This window comes from Sceloporus occidentalis, unplaced genomic scaffold (genome assembly GCF_023333645.1).
Source record: "Sceloporus occidentalis isolate IW3139 unplaced genomic scaffold, rSceOcc1.0.p SCAF_4, whole genome shotgun sequence".
Taxonomy (NCBI): Eukaryota; Metazoa; Chordata; class Lepidosauria; order Squamata; family Phrynosomatidae; genus Sceloporus; species Sceloporus occidentalis.
In genome coordinates, this window is record NW_028316984.1 from 137,418,572 (window position 1) to 137,439,710 (window position 21,139).

General features: G+C 40.7%; 1 protein-coding gene across 1 annotated transcript; it reads left to right on the forward strand.

Moving 5' to 3' along the window:
• Positions 1 to 558: 558 nt before the first annotated feature.
• EIF2S1 (eukaryotic translation initiation factor 2 subunit alpha) lies at positions 559 to 20,356 on the forward strand. The gene is made up of 8 exons (XM_089521697.1): positions 559 to 716; positions 5,961 to 6,202; positions 6,730 to 6,809; positions 8,888 to 9,039; positions 10,208 to 10,314; positions 16,674 to 16,771; positions 17,743 to 17,886; positions 19,839 to 20,356. The coding sequence occupies exons 2-8, from the start codon at positions 5,962 to 5,964 to the stop codon at positions 19,962 to 19,964; spliced, it is 948 nt and encodes a 315-aa protein (XP_089377823.1). The 5' UTR covers positions 559 to 716; position 5,961; the 3' UTR covers positions 19,965 to 20,356.
• Positions 20,357 to 21,139: the final 783 nt, after the last annotated feature.

The following is a 21,139-nucleotide window of genomic DNA, read 5'->3' on the forward strand; positions in this document are numbered from 1 at the left end:
AACATACATATAATGCATATATATGTGTACATAATATATATTTTAATTATATTATAGTGTGTGTATGTATTCCATAGGCAACAACCATAGCAGTAAAAGTGGAATAGAGCTATATTAATTATGTAGTTTTGTGTATATATATGTATGTGTGTGTGTGTATAACATTCATATAATGCATATTTATTTATAGTTATTTATTTATGGTATTTATGCCCCACCTTTCAGCCCTAAAGGCCTAAGGCTCTCAGAGCAGCTTATATATGTTTGTGTTAATAATACATGTTTTAAGTATATTATAGTGTGTGTGTGTGTGTGTGTGTGTATTCTGCTGCAGGTGGCAGCCATAGCAGTAAAAGTGGAAGAATAAAGCTATATTGTATATATTATACATATAGATGTAGAAATTGTTTAATTCATTTATTAATATGTTTTGTATAAATAGATGTGTGTGTCTGTGTCTGTGTGTATACACACACACACACACACACATATATATCTGTAGATTGTCTTTTCTACCATAGAGCTGGAGGAGGCTAGAGCGGCCCCGAGAGAGCGCCATGGGCCTCTGCCCCCGAACTGTTTGCAAGTGCTTCCGGCGCATAGTGCAAGCGGAAGAGGCGGGGCGGAATACACGCTTTGGGAAGCAGAAGCGGGCCGTAGCCGTCGGCCGAGAGCCCGTCGCGGAGCGAAGCCTTTGGGGCCTGTGGAGCGGACAGGTAAAGCGGGGAAGGAGGGCTCCATGGCGAGGCCGGCCTGGGAGCAGGGGAGAGGGGGCGGCGGGGGCTGCCTCTGCCTCTGCCTCCCTTTAGGTCACAAAAGCCGCCCCTGCTGCCATGGCGGTGTTTTGTCACAGAGACCCGCCTTTGGCGCTTCGGGAGCGGCCGGGCTCCTCGCCCTCCTCCTCCTGGATGTGCCTGCCCTCATCCTCGCCATGTCTGCCCCGGGAGCAGCGAGGGAGCGGCGCTCCTCCAGGAGGCAGTCCCCGAACGGAGGACGCGCCTGGTAGGCCCCTTCCCTTCCCTTCCCTTCCCTTCCCTGGGCGGAGAGGGAGCCCAGCAGCGACAGCGACAGCAGCTGCCTTTACGTTATTCCGCTTCACACCACTCTAATCCAGTAGCTCTCGTCCTTTGGGCTTCCAGGTGTTTTGGACTTCCGTTCCCAGAAGCCCCAGCCATTATGCTCCTTGTTCAGGAATTCTGGGAGCTGGAGTCTTAGAGGAGCAAAGGGTCATAACCAATGCTCCAGGTGGCTTACAACATGCAAGCCACTTGCCCCCAGGAACCTGGCCACTCGTTTTAGCCACCTGTGGAAGGAGGCCAGGCTGAGCCAAGGCTGGGATGGAACCCACAGCCTTGTGGTTTGTGAGTGGCTGCAGTGCGGGCATTTAACCACTGCGCCACAGGAACCCAGGCCCTGTACACGCCTCCCTCCACAGTCACAGCTTTCACTTTGGCAGACTTCATGATTCATGGGTTTTATTAACATGTTCTCTCTAGGAATATCTAGGTCCCCCAGCGCAACTCTCTGGTCACCTTTAGCCAAAATTGCACCAAAGTACCTAGAGTTTCCTAGAGAGAACACTCCGCTAGGCATTTGTTGCTCTTCCAGCACAATTCTCTGGTCGATGTCTGTCAGGGGTTGCCCCCAGAGTTGCACTGGAGGACCTAGAGATTCCTGAGGAGGTGTCCTCTCAGGTAAAAACATAAGGGGTTTTGTTATTTGCGGTTCTTCCACATCCACAGGGGTCCTGTGAGCCTAACCCTAGCAAATGTGGAGGGACAAGTGTATGCTGCTCTGAGTCGTAAATGGAGGGGTTAGCCTATCATGGAGTTCCCTTGGCAAGATTTGTTCAGAGAGGGGTTTGCCATGGCCTGCCTCTGAGGCTGAGAGAGAGTGACTTGCCCAAGGTCACCTCAGTGTGTTTCCATGGCAGAGTAGGGATTTGAACCCTGGTCTGCAGAGTCATAGTCCAACACTCATGCCACTGCGCTCCTCATAACTAGAGTAGATTTCAAAGATATAGCCATGTTAGTCTGTAGAGAGGTCTTGTGGCACCTTTGAGATTCTTTAGATTACCACATTACACTGGTCTCACTTTAACTGCCCTGGCTGCCTCCTCCTGTTGCATTCTGGGATTTGCAGTTTAAAGAGGGCCATTTAGAATTCTCAGCCAGAGAGCTTTTAGGCCTCACTTAACTACAAACCCCAGAATGCAACAGGAGGCAGCCAGAGCAGTCAAAGTGGAATAGCAGCACTACAAGGAGTGGAAAGTTGGGGAACCTGCTTCTGTTGTCATAATCTCAATGTCCACTCCCTTCATAAAATTATTCAGTGTCAGCTCACTTCATAAAAGTAGTCACCTGAGTCCCATGAAAATAATCTGCCTTTGCTGGGATTATTTATAACCATTTTTGGTACCTTTTGGTATTGGAGCAAAGGTACTGTTCCTCACAGTTTTTCTAAAGACAAGAACAAAGAACCATAGGATTAAAAATTACACTCAAAATACAGAATCCTAGGGCAGAGAGGAAATGATGGAGCATTGTCGCTAGATGGGAACTTCCTGCGCTCTCTTCCCTGCAGCATTTTTAAATTTAACTTTGTATCTTGCTTTGGTGTTTTTTTATTTTGAAATTGTGGGGTAGAGATTTTAAATAAAATATAAAAGCTATTGATCTGTCAGTCAGAATAATTGTTAAATGTTTTTTACAGTTCTTAAGATATTTTTAAAATTCTCCTTCTATTATTGTTAACTGCCTCCGAGTCGACTTTGACTCATGGTGGCCCAATGAATGAGCCACTTCCAAGACTCCCTGTCCTCAACCTGTCCTCAATTTCAGGTCCTGTAGGCTCAGGTCCATGGCCTCCTTGCCTGAGTATGGTATGCCGTCCTCTTCTCTTTCTACTGCATCATTGCTGTTTCTAGTGAATCATGGCTTCCCAGTGGCCAAAGTACGGCAGCCTCAGTTTTGTCATCTCCAAGCTTAATCTGTTCTAGGACCCATTTGTTTGTCTTTTTGGCCATCCGTTGTACTATCAGCACTTTTCTCTAGCACCACATCTCTGATGAGCTGATTTTCTATCAACCTCCACCATCCAACTCTCACATCTGTACATGGTGATAGGAAATACAATGGCTTAGATGAGCCTAACTTTAGTGTTCACTTTTATATCTTGGCATTTTAGGTTCTTTCTAGTTCTTTCATAGCTGCCTTTTCCACTCCTTGTGTATATCTACACCATAGAAATAATGCAGTTCAACACCACTTTAGCTGCCGTGGCTCCATGCCACAGAAACCTGGGATTTGTAGTTTGGGGAGACATTAGCACTCTTTGGCAGAGAAGACTAATGTGCTTGTAAAACTACAAATCCCAGGTTTCCATAGGATGGAGCTATAGCACTTAAAGTGAAGTTAAACTGTATTGTTGCTACAGTGTAGATGCACCTTCAGCCGTCTTCTGATTTCTTGACTGCAATCTGATCCGAGATTGATCCAAGGTATGGGAAATTTTTAACTATTTCAATTTTCTCTTTATCTATATATGGAACCTATTCAAGTCCTCCTTAGTCTTTATTTTTGTTTTCTTAATGTTCAGCATTAAACCTGCCAGCACTTTTTTCTTTGACTTTAGTAATTATTCCAAGTTTTTGTTGTTTTCTGCTATTAGTACAGTGTCATACACATATCTTAGATTGTTGATATTCCTTCTATTGATCTTTACTCCTTCTCCCTTCGAGTGGAAACCTGGTCTTCATATGAGAATTTCTGCGTACAAGTTGAACAAATAAGGTGATAGAATGCAACCTTGGCTGACCCCTTTTCCAGTTGGGAATCATTATGTTTCTCCATATTCTGTTTTAACAATAGCCTCTTATCTTGAGTACAGGTAATGCACCAGGACAATCAAATGTAATGATATACCCATTTTTAAAAGGCCATTCCATAGTTTCCGTGATCTATGCAGTCAATGCTTTGGGCATGCTAATTTTCTTCTGGAATTCTCTGGTGCACTCAATCATCCATCATATGTTTGCAATACCTCTTTCTTTCCTGAATACACACACATACACATACAGTCCTTCGCATTGCATATTTTTATTCTATGAAAGATTTGGGTACTTTCCCCTCCTGTAGTCCATTAATCTATTTTTATGTTAGCTTCCAAATATGTGAAGAAATAATACATCATTTGTCTAAGTTTAAATCTTCAGTGGTTGTAATCACAAGACAGAATTCTGTTGGCGACTTATCATAGAATCGTAGAGTTGGAAGATACCGCAAGGGCCATCCTGTCCAATCCCCTGCCATGCAGCAACTCTCAATCAAAGCATCCCCGGCAAATGGCCATCCAGCCTCTGCTTAAAGACCACCAAAGAAGGAGACTCCACCACACTCCGAGGGAGTGTGTTCCACTGTTGGACAGCCCTTATTTTCAGGAAGTTCCTCCTAATGTTGAGGTGGAATCTCTTTTCCTGCAGCTTGCATCCATTGCTCTGGGTCCTAGTCTCTGGAGCAGCAGAAAAACAAGCTTGCTCCCTCCTCAATATGACATCCCTTCAAATATTTAAACAGGGATATCATATCTTAAGCATGGAGTAATCCCCGCCCCTGTTATAATAGTATAAGTACTTTATTAAGTATTGTGGAAGGAGACATCCAGCGCTTCCATGTATACCACTTTTACCAGATGGCTCCCAAGTGCAGCTCTTCCCTCTATGCACTGATTTATCACAGGAGTCTACTTGGGCCCTGTCCAGCTGCCCTTCCACACCCAAAGAAGAAAAGCAGCCTCTATAGTTTTCAGAGAAAGACTGCTCCTTCCTCCCATGTGTGTAGGGGTAACCAGACAACATCTAGGTGAACTCTTGTGATCTATCATTAGCTGCTGTCATAACTGCCCTGGGAGTTCATGCACACCTGGAGAAGGAGCAGCCTTTACCTCATGGATCACTGGCACAGTTTACACTGGAAGAGATTTACATCCCACAAGTGGTGCTATTGCATCATGGCTGTAGTTTCTTTAAATAAGGACAGGAGGGTGTGGAATTTACTTTTGGTCTGCAGCATTTAATGCCACCAAAGTGATAAGGTGTCTTTTGTTTAAAATATATTTTAGGTTCTGGGGTCTCAGTGAGAATGATACTTATGGGTTGGGACTAACTAGAATGCAATGCCAAAATGCCACTCTGAGCATTTCCAGCCCCACAGGCTTTGGATGCTAGTAAAGGGAAACTGGTAAGACAGTAAGCTCTCCATGGAGTGGCTTGAATTTCTAGTGACCAGGTAAGTTTGCAGAGAATAATTTGTCTCCGACTGATACTGAGAAGCATCCATTGTTGGTGTCATTCAAAATGTAACATGTACATATTATGAAGTTCTTTCCTCAGCTGCATAAAGTAGGTAATTGTTTTGTTTAGTTTTGTTTTGCAGATTTGGGCCTGAGGCCAAGATGGCTAGTTTAGTTAAGGCTGTTCAGTGAGTTTATACATGAAGTAAGATTTCCCAGCTTGCACTTTTGGTCATGACACTGGACCAGATTTCCCTAGCAGGAAGTACCAAGTGACAGGGAATTATTTACCATCTGCTTCTTTTGCCTTTCTTTCATCACATGTACTGAAGCAAAATACACCATTTCTGAATCTAAAATTGTTTTCTTCACAGTAATTTGTTTCATGAGAGAGCCAGCATGGTATAGCAGTTTGAGTGTTAGACTGACTCTGGAGACCAGGGTTTGAATCCTGGCTTGGCTGAGCGACCTTGGACAATTCATACTTTCTCAGCCTCAGAGGATGGCAATGGCAAACCTCCTCTGAAGACATTTACCAAGAAAACCCTGTGATATGGTAGCTATAAGTCAGAAAAGACTTGAAGGCACACAACAACAACTTGTTTCATGTTTTAGTCTTGTGGCTATTATAAACATCAATGCCTTTTTGTTTCTGTATCACAATACTGCAGGATGCCTGGACTAAGTTGTAGATTTTACCAGCATAAATTTCCAGAAGTAGAAGATGTGGTCATGGTCAACGTCCGGTCCATTGCAGAAATGGGAGCTTATGTTAGCCTTCTGGAATATAACAATATTGAGGGCATGATTCTACTCAGTGAGCTGTCCAGGAGACGTATCCGTTCTATAAACAAACTTATCCGAATCGGCAGAAATGAGTGTGTTGTTGTCATAAGGGTGGATAAAGAGAAAGGTAAGTTGAGTTTTATAATACACAATCCCATTTTGAATTCTCAAAGTTGGATCCAGATTTACTTTAAATGAACAAAAACTACTTTCCTGTACACAAGCCAGTCCCACTAAAATCTCCCCTATTCCCTGTCTTTTTCAGCTCCTTGTGCCCAAGCACACAACATCCCGATGGCCTCCTCATTCATCAGTAGCAGCTTTGGAAGGCTTAGGGGCTGTAGTGGAAAGAGGAGCCACTAGGCATCAAATTAGTAAAGTTCTGGATGCCTGTCTGTGAAACCATACCTAAGTTTATACATTATTATTTTCTGTTCACATATACAAGACATAATTTTATGTCTTGTATATGAAGACAATAGAGTGGAAAGCAAAGAGAAAACTGTTCTAAAACATAGATGGTTTGTCACTTTCTTTTTGGAATTGCAGATGTTTTTAGTGTACTATATGGATGAACCTGGCATTTTTCATAAATGTGGAGGCAAGAGAGTTGAAGAGTCATATTGACTCTAAAATGTGTTCATTTTGTATTAGGTTATATCGATTTGTCAAAAAGAAGAGTTTCTCCAGAGGAGGCAATTAAATGTGAGGACAAATTCACCAAATCAAAAACTGTAAGTTTCCATTTTGTTGGCTAATGTTCATTTGGTTTGTGAAACATTGAAGTGGGAATAAATTTCATTAAATGTGCAAGTATGTTCAAAGTTGTTGCAGAATGTCTCATGATGCCACTTATGCAATAGTCTGAATTAATGCTTTGCAATTGCAAACTAAGGGGCTGTACAGACCGGCTTGAAGTGCTGGTGTGGGGGCGTGGTGTTTGGATGACGATGCCCCCACACCAGCATTACACTGCCCCCAACCGCATGGTAGGTGGCACCATGGCGCTACTTTGGCGCAGTGTTTATACAATGCATGGTGAAAGGATTGCCGAAAAGTGCCTCTGCCACAGCAAGAATGCCTTTTTGCCAGCTCTAAAAGGAACAGTTGCCGTGGCCCTGATCTGGCACTCGGGGGGGGGGGGCAGCAGGCCGCTCCTTTGGGGCCGTCTGTTTTGCCCCTGAGTCTGCAGCCTGTGAGAGTTCTGCAGTTGTCTTTGGCAGGTTTGTTCTTTCTTTATCAAGAACAGACTATGAGGTTGATAAGTACTAGGGACAAGGCTTCTTCTGCTGTGAATCTGAAACTTTAGGTTGAGGGAGATAAGTATGGCCCTTTTCTTCATTGGCTTTTCGGAAAGATTCTAAAAAAAAAAAAACTTCTTAAAATTCCAGTCAGTTCCTGGCCTTTGCAAATTAAGGAAGCAAGACAATTAAATATAAAATACACAAATCACACATTTTATGATCTTGAATCGTTAATTGGTATAGTTTATTGTAGCCAGCAGATGGACCCTGAAGAACAGTCTGTTAAATACACCAAATAATAAATAAAGGGCCCAAACAGACAGGCCAAAATAAAGCTGCTTCAGGTCCCTTTGGAGATATGCTGTTTAAATGACACATGCATCTTGAAAGGCCAGAAGTGGCACCAAAGCTGCACTCCTGTCCTTAGGACTGGAGCATGGCTTTGGTGCGGCTTCTGGCCTCTTAGGATGCATGCATCATTTAAACAGCATACCTCCAAAGGGACCCGAAGCGGCTTTATTTTGGCCTGTCTGTTTGGACCCAGAGAAGACAACTAAAATATTTAAAGAAAATATGATCTTTCTTTACAGTGATAATAACAGTTCTGTGTGTGAGTGATTTGTGATAACTTTGGTCTTTTTAATTTTACCACAAAGAAGGTAACCTATTGCAGAAGCCTAAAGCTGTGGGTTTGTACCAACGGTATATTATCACACTGCAATTCACAGATGCAATGATGGTTATATAGAAATGATGATTGCTGTTCATGGCACAGTGATCAGCATAAGTAAAACACCTACTTCAGTCCATAGCTGCATGATTAAAATTAAGGAAGCTAGTAAAGTTACAGTGTATTGTGCTAATGTAGTGTAGTTAATATTATGGCTGTTACATGGTATGTAGTACTACACTCTTTTCATATAGTGATTTCATGCTTCTGAAGCATTTTGTGCATTAGAAGATTTTGTAGTAAAGTTGCATGCAGTTTTCCTTTGGCTTTGGTCACAGAATCTTAATCAGTTGTTTCCTTTTGCCTGTATTTTATCTGCCTTTTGTCTATGTATCAACTGATCTGTGAAAAAGTATGGTTAGTCTCTTGCAAATAGATAGATGTTTGTGACAGTGAAAGCAAGAGAGCAAAACTTTCAAAATTCATATGAAAAACAAATTCAACTAGCAGACCATTCTTAAATTTTACCACCTGATTCCAGAAAAGGTGGTCCCTTGAAACAAAAAGCTTCTTCTGAATTATTGTATCTGTTGCATCTTTCATAACAAGATAGTGGATAAAGGCAACATGGAAGAATACAAGGCCATCACAAGTTTCATCTGCACATGACTGATGCAAAAATAGAGTGAAACACATGAATAAATAGTAGTACTGATTCTTATTTGTATATTGTGACATACATGCAATATTTAACAAATGGTGTCTTGATGTGTGCAGTGTACAGGGAATTATAAGCCTTTATCTGTTCATATCTGTGTCCGTCATTAGAATTCCTTGTGTTGTAGTTAGTAATATCCTAATTGCATTCTTACTAGCCTTTTTTGCCATTTCTACCTAGGTTTACAGCATTCTCCGCCATGTTGCCGAGGTTTTAGAATATACAAAGGATGAACAGCTGGAGAGCCTTTTTCAGAGAACAGCTTGGGTGTTTGATGACAAATACAAAAGGCCCGGATATGGTGCATATGATGCCTTCAAACATGCAGTTTCGTAAGTGTGCTTTTCTGACTTAGTTACACCTTCTTTTCAAAGGTTTTAGTGGGTTGGACTTTTTCTTTACACATAAATATAATTTATGAAATGCAATAGTTTAGATCCTTTTGCTATGCTTCAGACTGGAGGGGGTAAGTGACAGTATTTCTCAATTGCTGAAAAGCAAAGATAAGGGAAGTGGTATTTGGAACTTGCAGGATGAACTGATGCCTGCCTCTCTTGGACCTTAGTCTCTTCTGTGAATAAAAGGGTCTCCTTCCTTCTGAAGAAGCCTTTCCTCCACAGAAAGGCAACTAAATCAAAGCCAAAGAATCTTCTATTTTCCTGACCCTCACTGACAAATAGCTGCCTATTGTTAATGTGTAGATTTTAATACGCTTTTAAAGAAAGAGTTTATTATCTTAAATATTCACTTTTTTCTTGCTCATTGCAACTAATACATGTTCCTCTATATAAAAGCGTATTGGTGAGAAGGCAAGGGAAGAATCAGTTTCCTTCAGGTTACTTGAAGTGATTTTTGGGAGAGTTTTGATTTGTTTGTTGTTGTTGTTTGGTCATTTTGATGTTCAGTGGGACATCTCAGCCCTCAATGTGGGTGTGGTATCTCAGTGAGAACTAAGCCTTGGCCAGATTTATCATGGGTAAAAATCTGACTGCAGTGGCATCTAAGATCTTCTTGTCTGACAATAACGCAGTGTTGAGTAGCTTGCTCCAGAGTAGATTTCTGTTCAGTGATTAGCTTCATATTTAAATTACAGCTTGAGTGACTGACATAAGACTGCTGCATTTGTGACACTATTAAGTGTAGTTAAGAAACCAGAGAGCAGTTTGATGCAGTCCTCCTGCACAAATTCTTCCCTCTACTTCATTTGTCCATGTTAACTAAGAGATAGTTTGTGTCTTGTGCCTCTGCTAAAACTGGGTTAGCCAGAACAGATGTGATATCATACCATTGTTAACAGCAGTAATGGGGAGTTTGTATGTACAAAGAGAACCAAGCAATGCATAGTCCTGCTCCCTGGCTCATTACCATAGTTAAATATTTCATCATTCCTTTACAGGCTATAACTACTCCAACTTGTAGAAAATCATATAATATTGCTCCTTTTTTCCCTATTGCATGCCTTACTAAATGCTGGTTACTAACTCTTTTTTTTAAACCTAGGGATCCCTCAATCCTTGATGGATTGGATTTGACAGAAGATGAGAAGCGTGTATTAATTGACAATATCAATAGGCGACTGACTCCACAAGCAGTCAAAATTCGAGCAGGTGAATCTCAAAAAAACTGAACTGGCTGAAGAAGTCAGCCTGTTTATTTACAATGAGTTCATTATAGTTTTGTGGAGAACATCCTTCCATGTATGAATGGATAAAATAACTTTAATGAATTATTAAGAAATATTTTTTGTAAAAAGAAATACTTTGGGGGTTTTGAGGGGGGTTAGTGCTAGGAGGAAGTTTTATTTGCTTGTTCAGAAGGAGGAAGAAGCTCAAATCTTGTCATTATTATAGAAAGAGGTTTATTTTGCCTGTTTAGAAGGTTGATGAAGAAGCAGGACTCTTGGTGGGTCCAGTTGGTGGGTGAAAGGGGTAGGTAGGCTTAGATAGTGAGAAGTGGTATCATCTGGAAGGGCGGGGTTTACTCTGTTGGCTTAAACAGCAGGTGATACAGAGGGACATCAAACTAACTAAAGTCCTTTGGATTCAGCAGCTGCTGCCTCTTCTGGTCCCTCTGGAGAACATCTGCACATTTCTCTTTACTGGAAAAAGTACATTCTAGTGTTTTATGGTTTAAACCACTCTTATATTTGGTGGTCCAATAAGGAGAATTGCTGATTTTGTGGCAACTTCGGTTCTGGCAGAACCTGGTTCCCTATAGAAGTAGGTCCTCCTGCTTTATATCATGAGTCCAAGAACACACCCCTGATGAAAAAGTAATACTTTGCTATAAGATAAATCTGAAGTTGATGTAGATTACATTGATATCTACTCAATTGCTAACCTGTGATCTGTAATTTGGAAATAGCAGGCATGTTCAAATGCCACAATAAGCTGCTGTACTTTAAAATAGCCCTTTATTTAGAAAAATATATATTGCTGTTTGTGCTGCCTGATCACTCTCACTATCTACAGATTTTCTCAATGTGAGTTGCTTGTTTGGTGGCATTCAAACTTGGCACCCTGACACACAAAACCTTAGCTTGCCAGCCAGAACACTTGGGTTCAGATATTAGAAACAAGGCACAGATACAAGATCTGTGGGTTTTTGTTTTTGTTTTTTTGTTGTTTTGTTGTTGTTTTTTTAGCTACTCCTGTTTGCAGCAGGAGCAACAGAGCAGTGTGGACTAGCATACTATCTCTTTCCCCAAAGCCCAAACACTGAAGGCTTCTGGCTTACTGTGACATCTGAACTCAGTGGCTAACATCTTGTTAGCAATACACAGGTCCATGTCCACCTTACGCTTGTGTATGTGTTGTTGTTTTGGAGGTTGGTGTTTTCTTGCACCATCTGCAATGTATAAAGCTCCCTCCTGGCTCACCATTTAGTCCATTGAAGACCCTCCCCACCATTGCTAGTGGAGAAAGGGCTCAGAGGAGCCTCTAACTATGTAAACATAGCCAGACCCTTTTCCACTTGCCACTTCATGGCTGAGCACAGGCTGCAGCGGCTAAATGGTGAGTCGGGCAAGTGTTGAGTGGAGAGGTGTAGCATAGTTCTGCCTGCTGAGTCATTACTCTACTCTGTCCATTAGTCTGCTCTAGGTTTCGGCCAGTATGTCTCCTGATTAGGAAATGTTTCTTTGGATGTATATGTCAGAGCTGAAATTTTCAGAATAGTTGTTGAAGGTGGGAAAAATAATATCCTCCTCAGTAAATTGAGGTGGAAGAAATCTAATTGGTCTATGAGTTAGACTTCTAGAAAACAGAGAATCTTCTGTCTTTTGGAATAATTGTGTTTGATGATAATAAACATTCGATTTTCAGAGACATGGGGACTTTAGCTGTTTTTCTTAATATTTTTGATGTTGCATCTGCTCACCTGTGTTTTTACATTCTTGGGTCTAATTATATTTTTGAAAAAACAGTATGACATTGTTATCCTTTAGATAGTCTGTAATATACATCATTTTAAAAAAATCTTTGGGCTGCTGTAAAGCAGAAACAACATCTTAATTGATGAACATACAGAGAAGGAATATCTACAGGGTGGAACAGGGAAGCCTGGGTGATCTATTATTTAAGTGTGTTAAAGTTGGATCAGTTTTGATTCCAGATGTTCTACAAATACTCAGAGAGTATTTGTTCTACAATTGCCGGATGAGGCCAGAAACGTAAGCTGTTAGACTGGTTTCTTGTACAATTATGTGAAGCTTTGCATTCCTTGCCTTAAGCATTTGTGTTTATGAGTTATTGGAGCAACCTATGTCTGGATTTAACTATTCTTGCTTTTAGAGAAAGATGAGGGTTCCCGAAACCTTGTTTTGTAAGAAATAGATTAGTGCTAGGAGTAATTGTGTCATATGTAAGATCAGTTGAGACCATGGCAAATACCACCTGCATGTTATGAATCACAAAAGTGTAGGTGGCATGTCTGCTGTTTAATCAGTTAGTGGTGCTGAGGAATGTTTGAGGACTCATCAGGTTAAAACAAAATGCTCAAGCTTTATTATCTCATCTTAACTTGGGCACTTTACAGACTGCCCAAAAGGGCGCTCTGAAAAGCACCATTAATTTGCTGCGTGGAGGAGCCTCAGCGGCCAAACTCATAGAATCATAGAGTTGGAAGAGACCACTAGGGCCATCCAGTCTAACCCCCTGCCATGCAGGAAATCCAAATCAAAGCATCCCTGACAGATGGCCATCCAGCCTCTGTTTAAAGACCTCCAAGGAAGGAGACTCTATCACCCTCCAAGGGAGTGCATTCCACTGTCGAACAGCCCTTACTGTCAGGAAGTTCCTCCTAATGTTCAGGTGGAATCTCTTTTCCTGTAGCTTGCATCCATTGTTCCGGGTCCTGTTCTCTGGAGCAGAAGAAAACAAGCTTGTTCCCTCCTCAATATGACATCCCTTCAAATATTTAAATAGCGCTATCATATCACCTCTTAACCTTCTTTTCTCCAGGCACGACTCCTCCGCGTAGCAAAGAGAAGCTGCAAAATGCAGCTTCTTGCGGCGCGCTAGTGACACTGCAAGGTGCCAATGGTGCACTTGTAGCATCATTAGTGCTGTGCGCCCATGTAAAATGGGCGCCGCCATTTTGTACGCGCTGAGCACATACTAGGGTTAGGGGCGTCCGGAAAGGACGCCCCTTTCTAACCCTAGTACATGCTCGGCACATACTAGGGTGCCCGTGCAGAATGGGCCTTGATTACAATATTTCCTTTTAAAAAATTTTTCTTGATTCTGGGGCATTAGTATGTATGTGGGCTGCTTTATTTGTTTTATATATGTATATACTGACACCTCCAGAGATTTGAACAGCAGCCAATGTCCTTGTGTGCATTCAAGTCCATTTGTCACTGGAAGCAACTATAAGGCAAAACTTACACTGCATTTTCTTGGCAAAATTTGTTCAAAGCTGGTTTGCCATTGCTTTTGTCTGATGATGATGATGATGATGATGATGATGATGATAATAATAATAATATTTATTTGTATACCGCCCTCTGGCAAACCAATCCGGGCGGTTAACAACAGTAAAATATAAAATATGACAATTAAAAACACTTTATCCCTCCCCCCTTAAGACAGTATTAAACAGTATAACATATTAAAACACAATATCAATGCATAAAAACAACAATTAAAAACTAAAAACCCTGATAACCCTCTGTTGATCCTCAACCATCACTAAGATGGGGCCACGGGAGGAATGAGGGAATCAGGGAACCTGGGCCGGGATGGTTAATCTGGAAAGGCCTGCCGGAAGAGATCCGTCTTGACCGCTTTTTTAAAGCTGTCTAATGATGTTATCTGACGGATCTCATCCGGCAGGTCGTTCCAGGGTTTGGGGGCGACAGCAGAGAACGCCCTCTGTTCCTGAGACAAGCCTGGCTGCCATATTTTGAACCAGCTGTAATTTCCGAGTCAAACACAGGGGTAGCCCCATGTAGAGTGCATTACAGAAGTCAAGGCGTGAGGTTACCAGCGCGTGTACAACCGTCTCAAGATCCCTTACTTCCAGAAAAGGGCGCAGCTGGCATATCAGCCGAAGCTGATAACAGGCACTCCTGACCGTCGCATTTACCTGATTTGTCATCAGGAGCGACGAGTCAAGGAGCACCCCCAGACTGCGAACACAGTCGCTGGAGGAGAGTGTGACCCCATCCAGGACTGGAGGTTGCAACCCAATTCTTGGTTTCGGGGCCGCTACCATGAGCACCTCCGTCTTGTCTGGATTCAGTTTCAATCTGTTTTTCCTCATCCATCCCATTACCACCTGAAGACATTCATTGAGAGAAGAGATGCCATCGGAATTCGAGGCCAATGAACGAGATACAGAGAAATAGATTTGGGTGTTATCAGCGTACTGATAACACCCAGCACCATGACTCCGTATTATCTCACCCAGCGGCTTCATATGATGCTGAGAGAGTCATCCAGTAGGATTCTATGACTGAGCCTGAAATTTGAACCCTGGCTTCCTGGAGTCCTAGTCCACCACTCAGACCAGTACACCATGTTAGCTGAAATCTTTTTTTCTTTTCGAATGTGTAAGGCACTGCTGCCATGTGTTACAACCTCCATGATAAATCTTAATCTTCTAAAACAAAGTGTGACTAATTCAAGAATTTCATGTATATAAAGAATTGCTGTTAACCCATAAGATTTTTAAGCAGAAACAGATACCAGTATTCTCTTTCTCATTTTTCTCTTCCCTGCCTGCCCTGCATAACTTGTTTTAAGCCACCTTTCCTAGTTAGAGAGAAAATGGGGAGTCAAAAAAAAAAACTTGCAGGACCTCATTAGAAAGGGTCAGTTTTCCTTACCACTCTGTAAACCTTGACAACTTGACAGGACATTGTTCCCAGTGTCTGGTCTTCTAGCAGGTAGCAGATTAGATGCAATTGTCATAAACAGGGGAACACAAGAGTGCCTTAGAGCTAGAGAGAAGGAAACAGCTGATTCTGGTGGCCTCAGAAAATAAAAATACAGAAAACACCCAGAGAAAGGATAGATGAAAGAAGACAATGGTGCAGGTTGGGATGGTGGAAAGGGACTAGGTGATTGAAGTGACAAAGGCTAGAAATCTACCCAGTATGTGGCTCTGGTTAGATAAAGCTGTTATACTGTCAGACTGGATGAGGGGAAACAAGCTCAAGCTGAATCCAGACAAAACAGAGGTAATCACAGTCGGGGGGGCCAAACCAGGTATCGGGTTGCAACCTCCAGTCCTAGAGGGATTCACATTCTCCTCAAAGGACTGTGTTCGCAGTCTGGGAGTGCTTCTTGATTCGTTGCTTCATATGAGAAATCAGGTGAATGTGACGGTCAAGAGCACCTGTTACTAGCTTTAGCTGGTACATCAGCTGCGCCCTTTTCTGGAACCGGGGGACCTCGAAACTGTAGTACACACACTGGTAACTTCAAGACTTGATTTTTGCAATGCGCTCTACATGGGGCTACCCCTGTGCCTAGCCCAAAAACTTCAACTGGTACAGAATATGGTGGCCAGGTTGATCCAGCACTGGAACATCCAGGAGTGGCCATGTAACACCAATACTATAGTAATTCCACTGGCTCCCTATTAGTTTTCGGGCACAGTACAAGTTGTTGGCTATTACCTTAAAAGCCCTACATGGCTTGGTCCCAGCTTATCTAAGGGATCACCTACTTCCATATAATCCGCCCTGTACTCTCAGGTCCTCTGGGAAGAATTTATTGCAACCTATAAAAACCAGACTGACTATGACTTCCCAGAGGGACCTTCTGTGCAACCACTCCCAGCCTGTGGAATGGCCTGCCAGACGAGATCCGTCAAATCACTAACTTAGACAGCTGTCAAGATGGATCTCTTCCAGCAGGCTTTTCTAGAATAAATTACTGGGCCATGTAGTGATTCCACCACATATATGTGATGACTTTGCCACGGTTATTGGTTTTTAATTGTTATGTAATTTTAAATCATATATTGTTTTTTTTTGGGGGGGGGATAATTTGTATATATGAATGTACTATTTTAACTGTTGTAAGCCACTTTGATTGTTTTAACTGCATGTATTACAATTTTGAGGTATAAATAAAAGTTTTATTTTAATTTTATTATTTATTATTTCTGGAAGTAAAACATTTAAGGAGCTATGTAAAGAAATGTAAGGAAGGCGCAAGGATGGCTGATTTTTGTATATGCCTTTTGCTTTGGGGGAGGTTTTCATGTCACTTTCCATTTGACACCATTAGGCAGATACTGAACCAAGCATGGCTTGCCATGCACATGTACTATGTTGAAGGGAAGAAATAACACAACATAGAATGAACTTTAAAAAGTTGCTAGAATGTTTGTCCATTTCTGGTTGTGTGTACTTTAAATTACAATGTGGTGGAATGATCAGAAATTTTAATTACTAAGAGTCTTTTTCATAATATTTTGTATGTATTTTAATAATCTATAATCCTGTTCCCTCTAGATATTGAAGTTGCCTGTTATGGCTATGAGGGTATTGATGCAGTGAAAGAAGCTCTGAGGGCTGGTCTGAGCTGTTCTACAGAGAGCATGCCCATCAAAGTAAGTGGCATTTCTTAAGTTCGTGTGTTCTGGAATTCTTTGAAAATAACTTTCCCAGTTTCCTAATCAAATTGGACAGTTGGGTAATATCTTTTTTCTTTTTTACTTACTCATCTACATTAATTGAATGGATAGATCAGCTAAGATGATGTGGGAAGGAATGTGGTTATAACTTTGAAAACAGTCAATTTAGCTGGAATTTACCCTTTAACTTTACCTCTCTCACTAAAACTACATTGTATACTTCTGATAACCCAAATTAGCAAAATCTCCAAACCAATGGTTATCATGTTATGTTCTTTTTTTCACAAAAAAATCCATCAACTTTCCAATCTTTTAGAAATGTCATGAATTTTCTTTAATTTATCTATTTCTCCTAGTTCATTCAGTTTTAGTAACCATCCCCCCCCAGTAGCTAATACTGAATTCTTCCATCTTTATCCATACAACAGTCTTGCCATCATGGTCATATGTAGTTTTCCATGCCTCTTTTCCTACTGTTCATCCAGTACGAAATATATACTTTAAAAAGTATATATTTTTGAGATGGTGGCACAATTTGCTTTGCCTGTTATTAAGATAAGAGCTAGATAGCAAAAGCATTTTAATAGTAAAGTATTTTTAATAGTAAAGTTTTAATAGTAAAGAATTTTATTGTGCTAGTTTGTTAGAAGAATGTCATAAATTGGTTATATTTTTATATCTTTGACAATTTTTGTTTTATAATTCCTATTTTGTATTTGATGCCAAATTTTAAAGTTACTCTGCCATTTGGCTTTTATTTAAGTATATGGAATTCTTTTTAAGGTCATAGCATAGTATACGTTGCATTTTCATGTAGCATTTTCTGCACATACTATAAATGTAATCGCTCCCTACAGTGGCTTGGGATTTAATCAAATCCATTCAACAGCTTGTTTTTCTTTCATATTTCTAAATGTAAGTGTAATGTTGTCTTTCCCCTCTTGTAGATAAACTTGATAGCTCCTCCTCGGTATGTGATGACCACTACAACACTGGAGAGAACTGAAGGCCTTTCTGTCCTCAGCCAAGCAATGGCTGTCATTAAAGAAAAAATTGAAGAGAAGAGGGGTGTCTTCAATGTGCAGATGGAGGTAAGCATTTTTGTTCTCCTAAATGAGGAGTCTCCAGTACAGTGTTCACATGTGCAACTATGTCCTATGTTTCCTTATTGTTGTTGTGTGTCTTCAAGTCATTGCTGAATTAAGGCAACCCTAGGGTGAACTTGTCATGGGTTTTCTTGGCAAGATTTGTTAAGAGAGGGGCTTGCCTTTGCCTCGCTGTGAGGCTAAAAGAATGGAGTTTGCCCAAGGTCACCCACAGAATTTCCATGACAGAGCAGGGATTTGAACCCTGGTCTCCAGAATCATAGTCCAGTGCTCAAACCACTATGCTATGCTGGCTTTCCTGTGGTTGGCTCTCTTGTATTTCCCACAAGACTCTTACTGCAGGAAAGGAGTTTTAGACTTTTATTGTTGTTATTGTTGTTGTTTTCAAAGTGAGGGATGAATGATCTGACTGATCTAGTTTAGGCTCTGAGGACAACCAGCAGGAAAAAAATCAGTTGAAGAAAATGAAGTGGGTGTAAGAAGGAAGGAGGGAGAGATAAGAAAATAAAAACTGGCAAAAAAAAGTACAGGTATCAGTATTGGAAATATCCAGATCAGGGCTAGTAAGGCTTTTATTGAAAATAAGCACCTGACTGAATAGCGCTACATTTCAAGATTTGTTGTGCACTAAACTATGGGGATTGGGTTGTGTCCAACTATGCCCAACTGTCCATGAAAAAGGTTCCTCTTCCTCCTCCAGTCTCCTGTATGTGTCCCCCATATTGGCTTCAGCAGTCTGGGGAACCTCCGGAGCAGATTTGGAGGCACACTCAAGAAGAGAGGAAGGGAAAATCCTATTCTGCAAGTGGAAATCTGTTCATTTGACATTGGATGTAATCCTTAATATCCTCCTACTCCTTTTCAACACCATCTGAGTGTTTACTGTGAGCTTTGATGCTGAGAACCTGTCTCTTAAGGGATTGCCATTTTGCCTTGAAAATCTACACTCCTTATTAGTAAGCATTACAGTTATGTGAAGCACATGAGAGGTCAGAATTTCCTTTTCTATTTCCACTCATATCCCCCCTCCCAAATATTCAGCTAAATTGGAGCTGTGATGACCAAGAAATAGTATGTAACAAAAATGGTTTGCAATATAAATTGTCTGACTCTGGGGCCATTTAATTTCAGCTTGCTGTTTTAGCCATTTAGGTACGTAGGTAGTGCACTCCTTGCTCCAGCGGAGTTCCAGAACAGAACTGGAAACTTTGACAGAAAATGTGCTGGAGGAAATAGACATGATACCTAATCTTTTCTTTCTTAGTAAAATCACTTGTGATTACCAGTTGCTGCTGATAACTGTAGAAGATAACTCTCCCTTATCCGGAATTCTGAAATCCAAAATAGTTCAAAACTCTCCTCATAGGATAGTGACACCTTTGCTTTCTCATAGAATTATAGAATCATAGAGTGGGAAGAGACCACAGTGGCCATCCAGTACAACCCCCTGCCATACACACAATCAAAACACAATCAGAACACCCCCGACAGATGGCCATCCAGCCTCTGTTCTGATGGTTCAGTGTGCACAAATTTTATTCTGTCCACAAAATTATTAAAAATTATTTTTAAAATTACCTTCAGGCTATGTTTATAAGGTATATATAAAACATAAATGGATTTCATGTTTAGACTTGGGTCCCATCTCCAAGATATCTCATGTATGTGCAAATCAAAATCCAAAACGCTTCTGGTCCTAAGCATTTTGGATAAGGGAGGCTCAACCTGTATACACTTACTAGTAAATGTACTTGGCTGGCATGGATCAACATTTAGTTATTTATATAACTAGTGATTTATGTAACTGGAGCCCTCGTGGCGCAGTGGTTAAATGCCTGTACAAAGCCATTTTTTGATGCAAGTACACCTGTTTAAATGGTTTTGGGGTCACATGTAAAACTTAATAAAGTATTGTTTTTCTTTTTGCGACTTTTCAGCCCAAGGTGGTTACTGATACTGATGAAACTGAGCTTGCAAGACAATTGGAAAGATTGGAACGTGAGAATGCTGAAGTAGATGGAGATGATGATGCTGAGGAGATGGAGGCAAAAACTGAAGATTAAACTGCTTGGGATGAAAGTATAGGTAGCAGTTACACATACACCAAACCAGTAAGGACGCCTTCAAGAGGGTGTCTAGTATTGAAACTCCACAAGAAAATACTTGAAATATTTTCAAGTTTTAATGAGACCAAATTTTGAAGAGACAATAAAAATCATCTGCAGTGTGTTGATTAATCTCCTCAAAGAGGGAAGGTGCCTCTGACTAAAGGCTTAATTTCTTTCCCCCCAATAAACTAGGCATTGTCTAAATGCTGTTCTTAATATTTTCATATCTAACAAGTCCAGGCTGGCAAACCATTCAGTATGTCTGTCAGTGAGGTTGTAGGAATTAAACCAATACTTCTTCACAGATTGTACTCCAGCAAATATTCAATAAATCTCATGGATATTTATCAACGTTTTCTTTCTTCCTTTTACATACACTAAGAAAAACTAGTATAACATGTTAGCACAGGGCACGCCTGCTTAAGATTTTAAGAAAGGGATAATTTTTAAAATTGACATTTTTCTTTTGCATGCAACACTGAAAATTATGGCTTTAGTTTAGTCATTTTCCAGTTTTTCATTTCATTGTGAACTTAGAGTGTCATGAAAAAGCCTTGGATTAAACTGAAATTTATTTCATTCTACTCTGTGAGGTAACCATAATTTATTTGGAAGCAGCAAAAGCTCTTGGATTGAATTGCCTGATTACATCCTCTACAGTCAGTGCATTTTATATAGGCCTCTGGTGGAAAAAAATGTCCTTCTCTTGCATTATTCTCCTGTTTAGTTGTTCAAACCTGCCTTCTTTCAGAAGACCTTCAAATACTTAAGCAGCAGGTTTTTTAAAATAGCTGCCCAGTATAACTAATTGGTTAAGTTTCTCTTTCTCCTTCTGACTGTTGGTTTTTTCGTAAAGAGACGACAGTGTGTGACATTTGCAAATTGTCAAATTAACTGTAAGTTTTATAATTTTCATAACTTTATTTTAAAGAATTAACTCTTTCATGGAATAGTTTATAGTGGTATTGCCTGGAAAGATGACACTATTGCATTAATGGGTCATGATTTTAGTTCTACCACAAAGCATAGGCCATAAGTGCATACTGAGTTCTTTTCAGATTGCTGTTCTAAGTGGGCTCAAAGTATTCATCTTTGTTAACAAATATTGTTAATTATTGTTAATTTTAGCT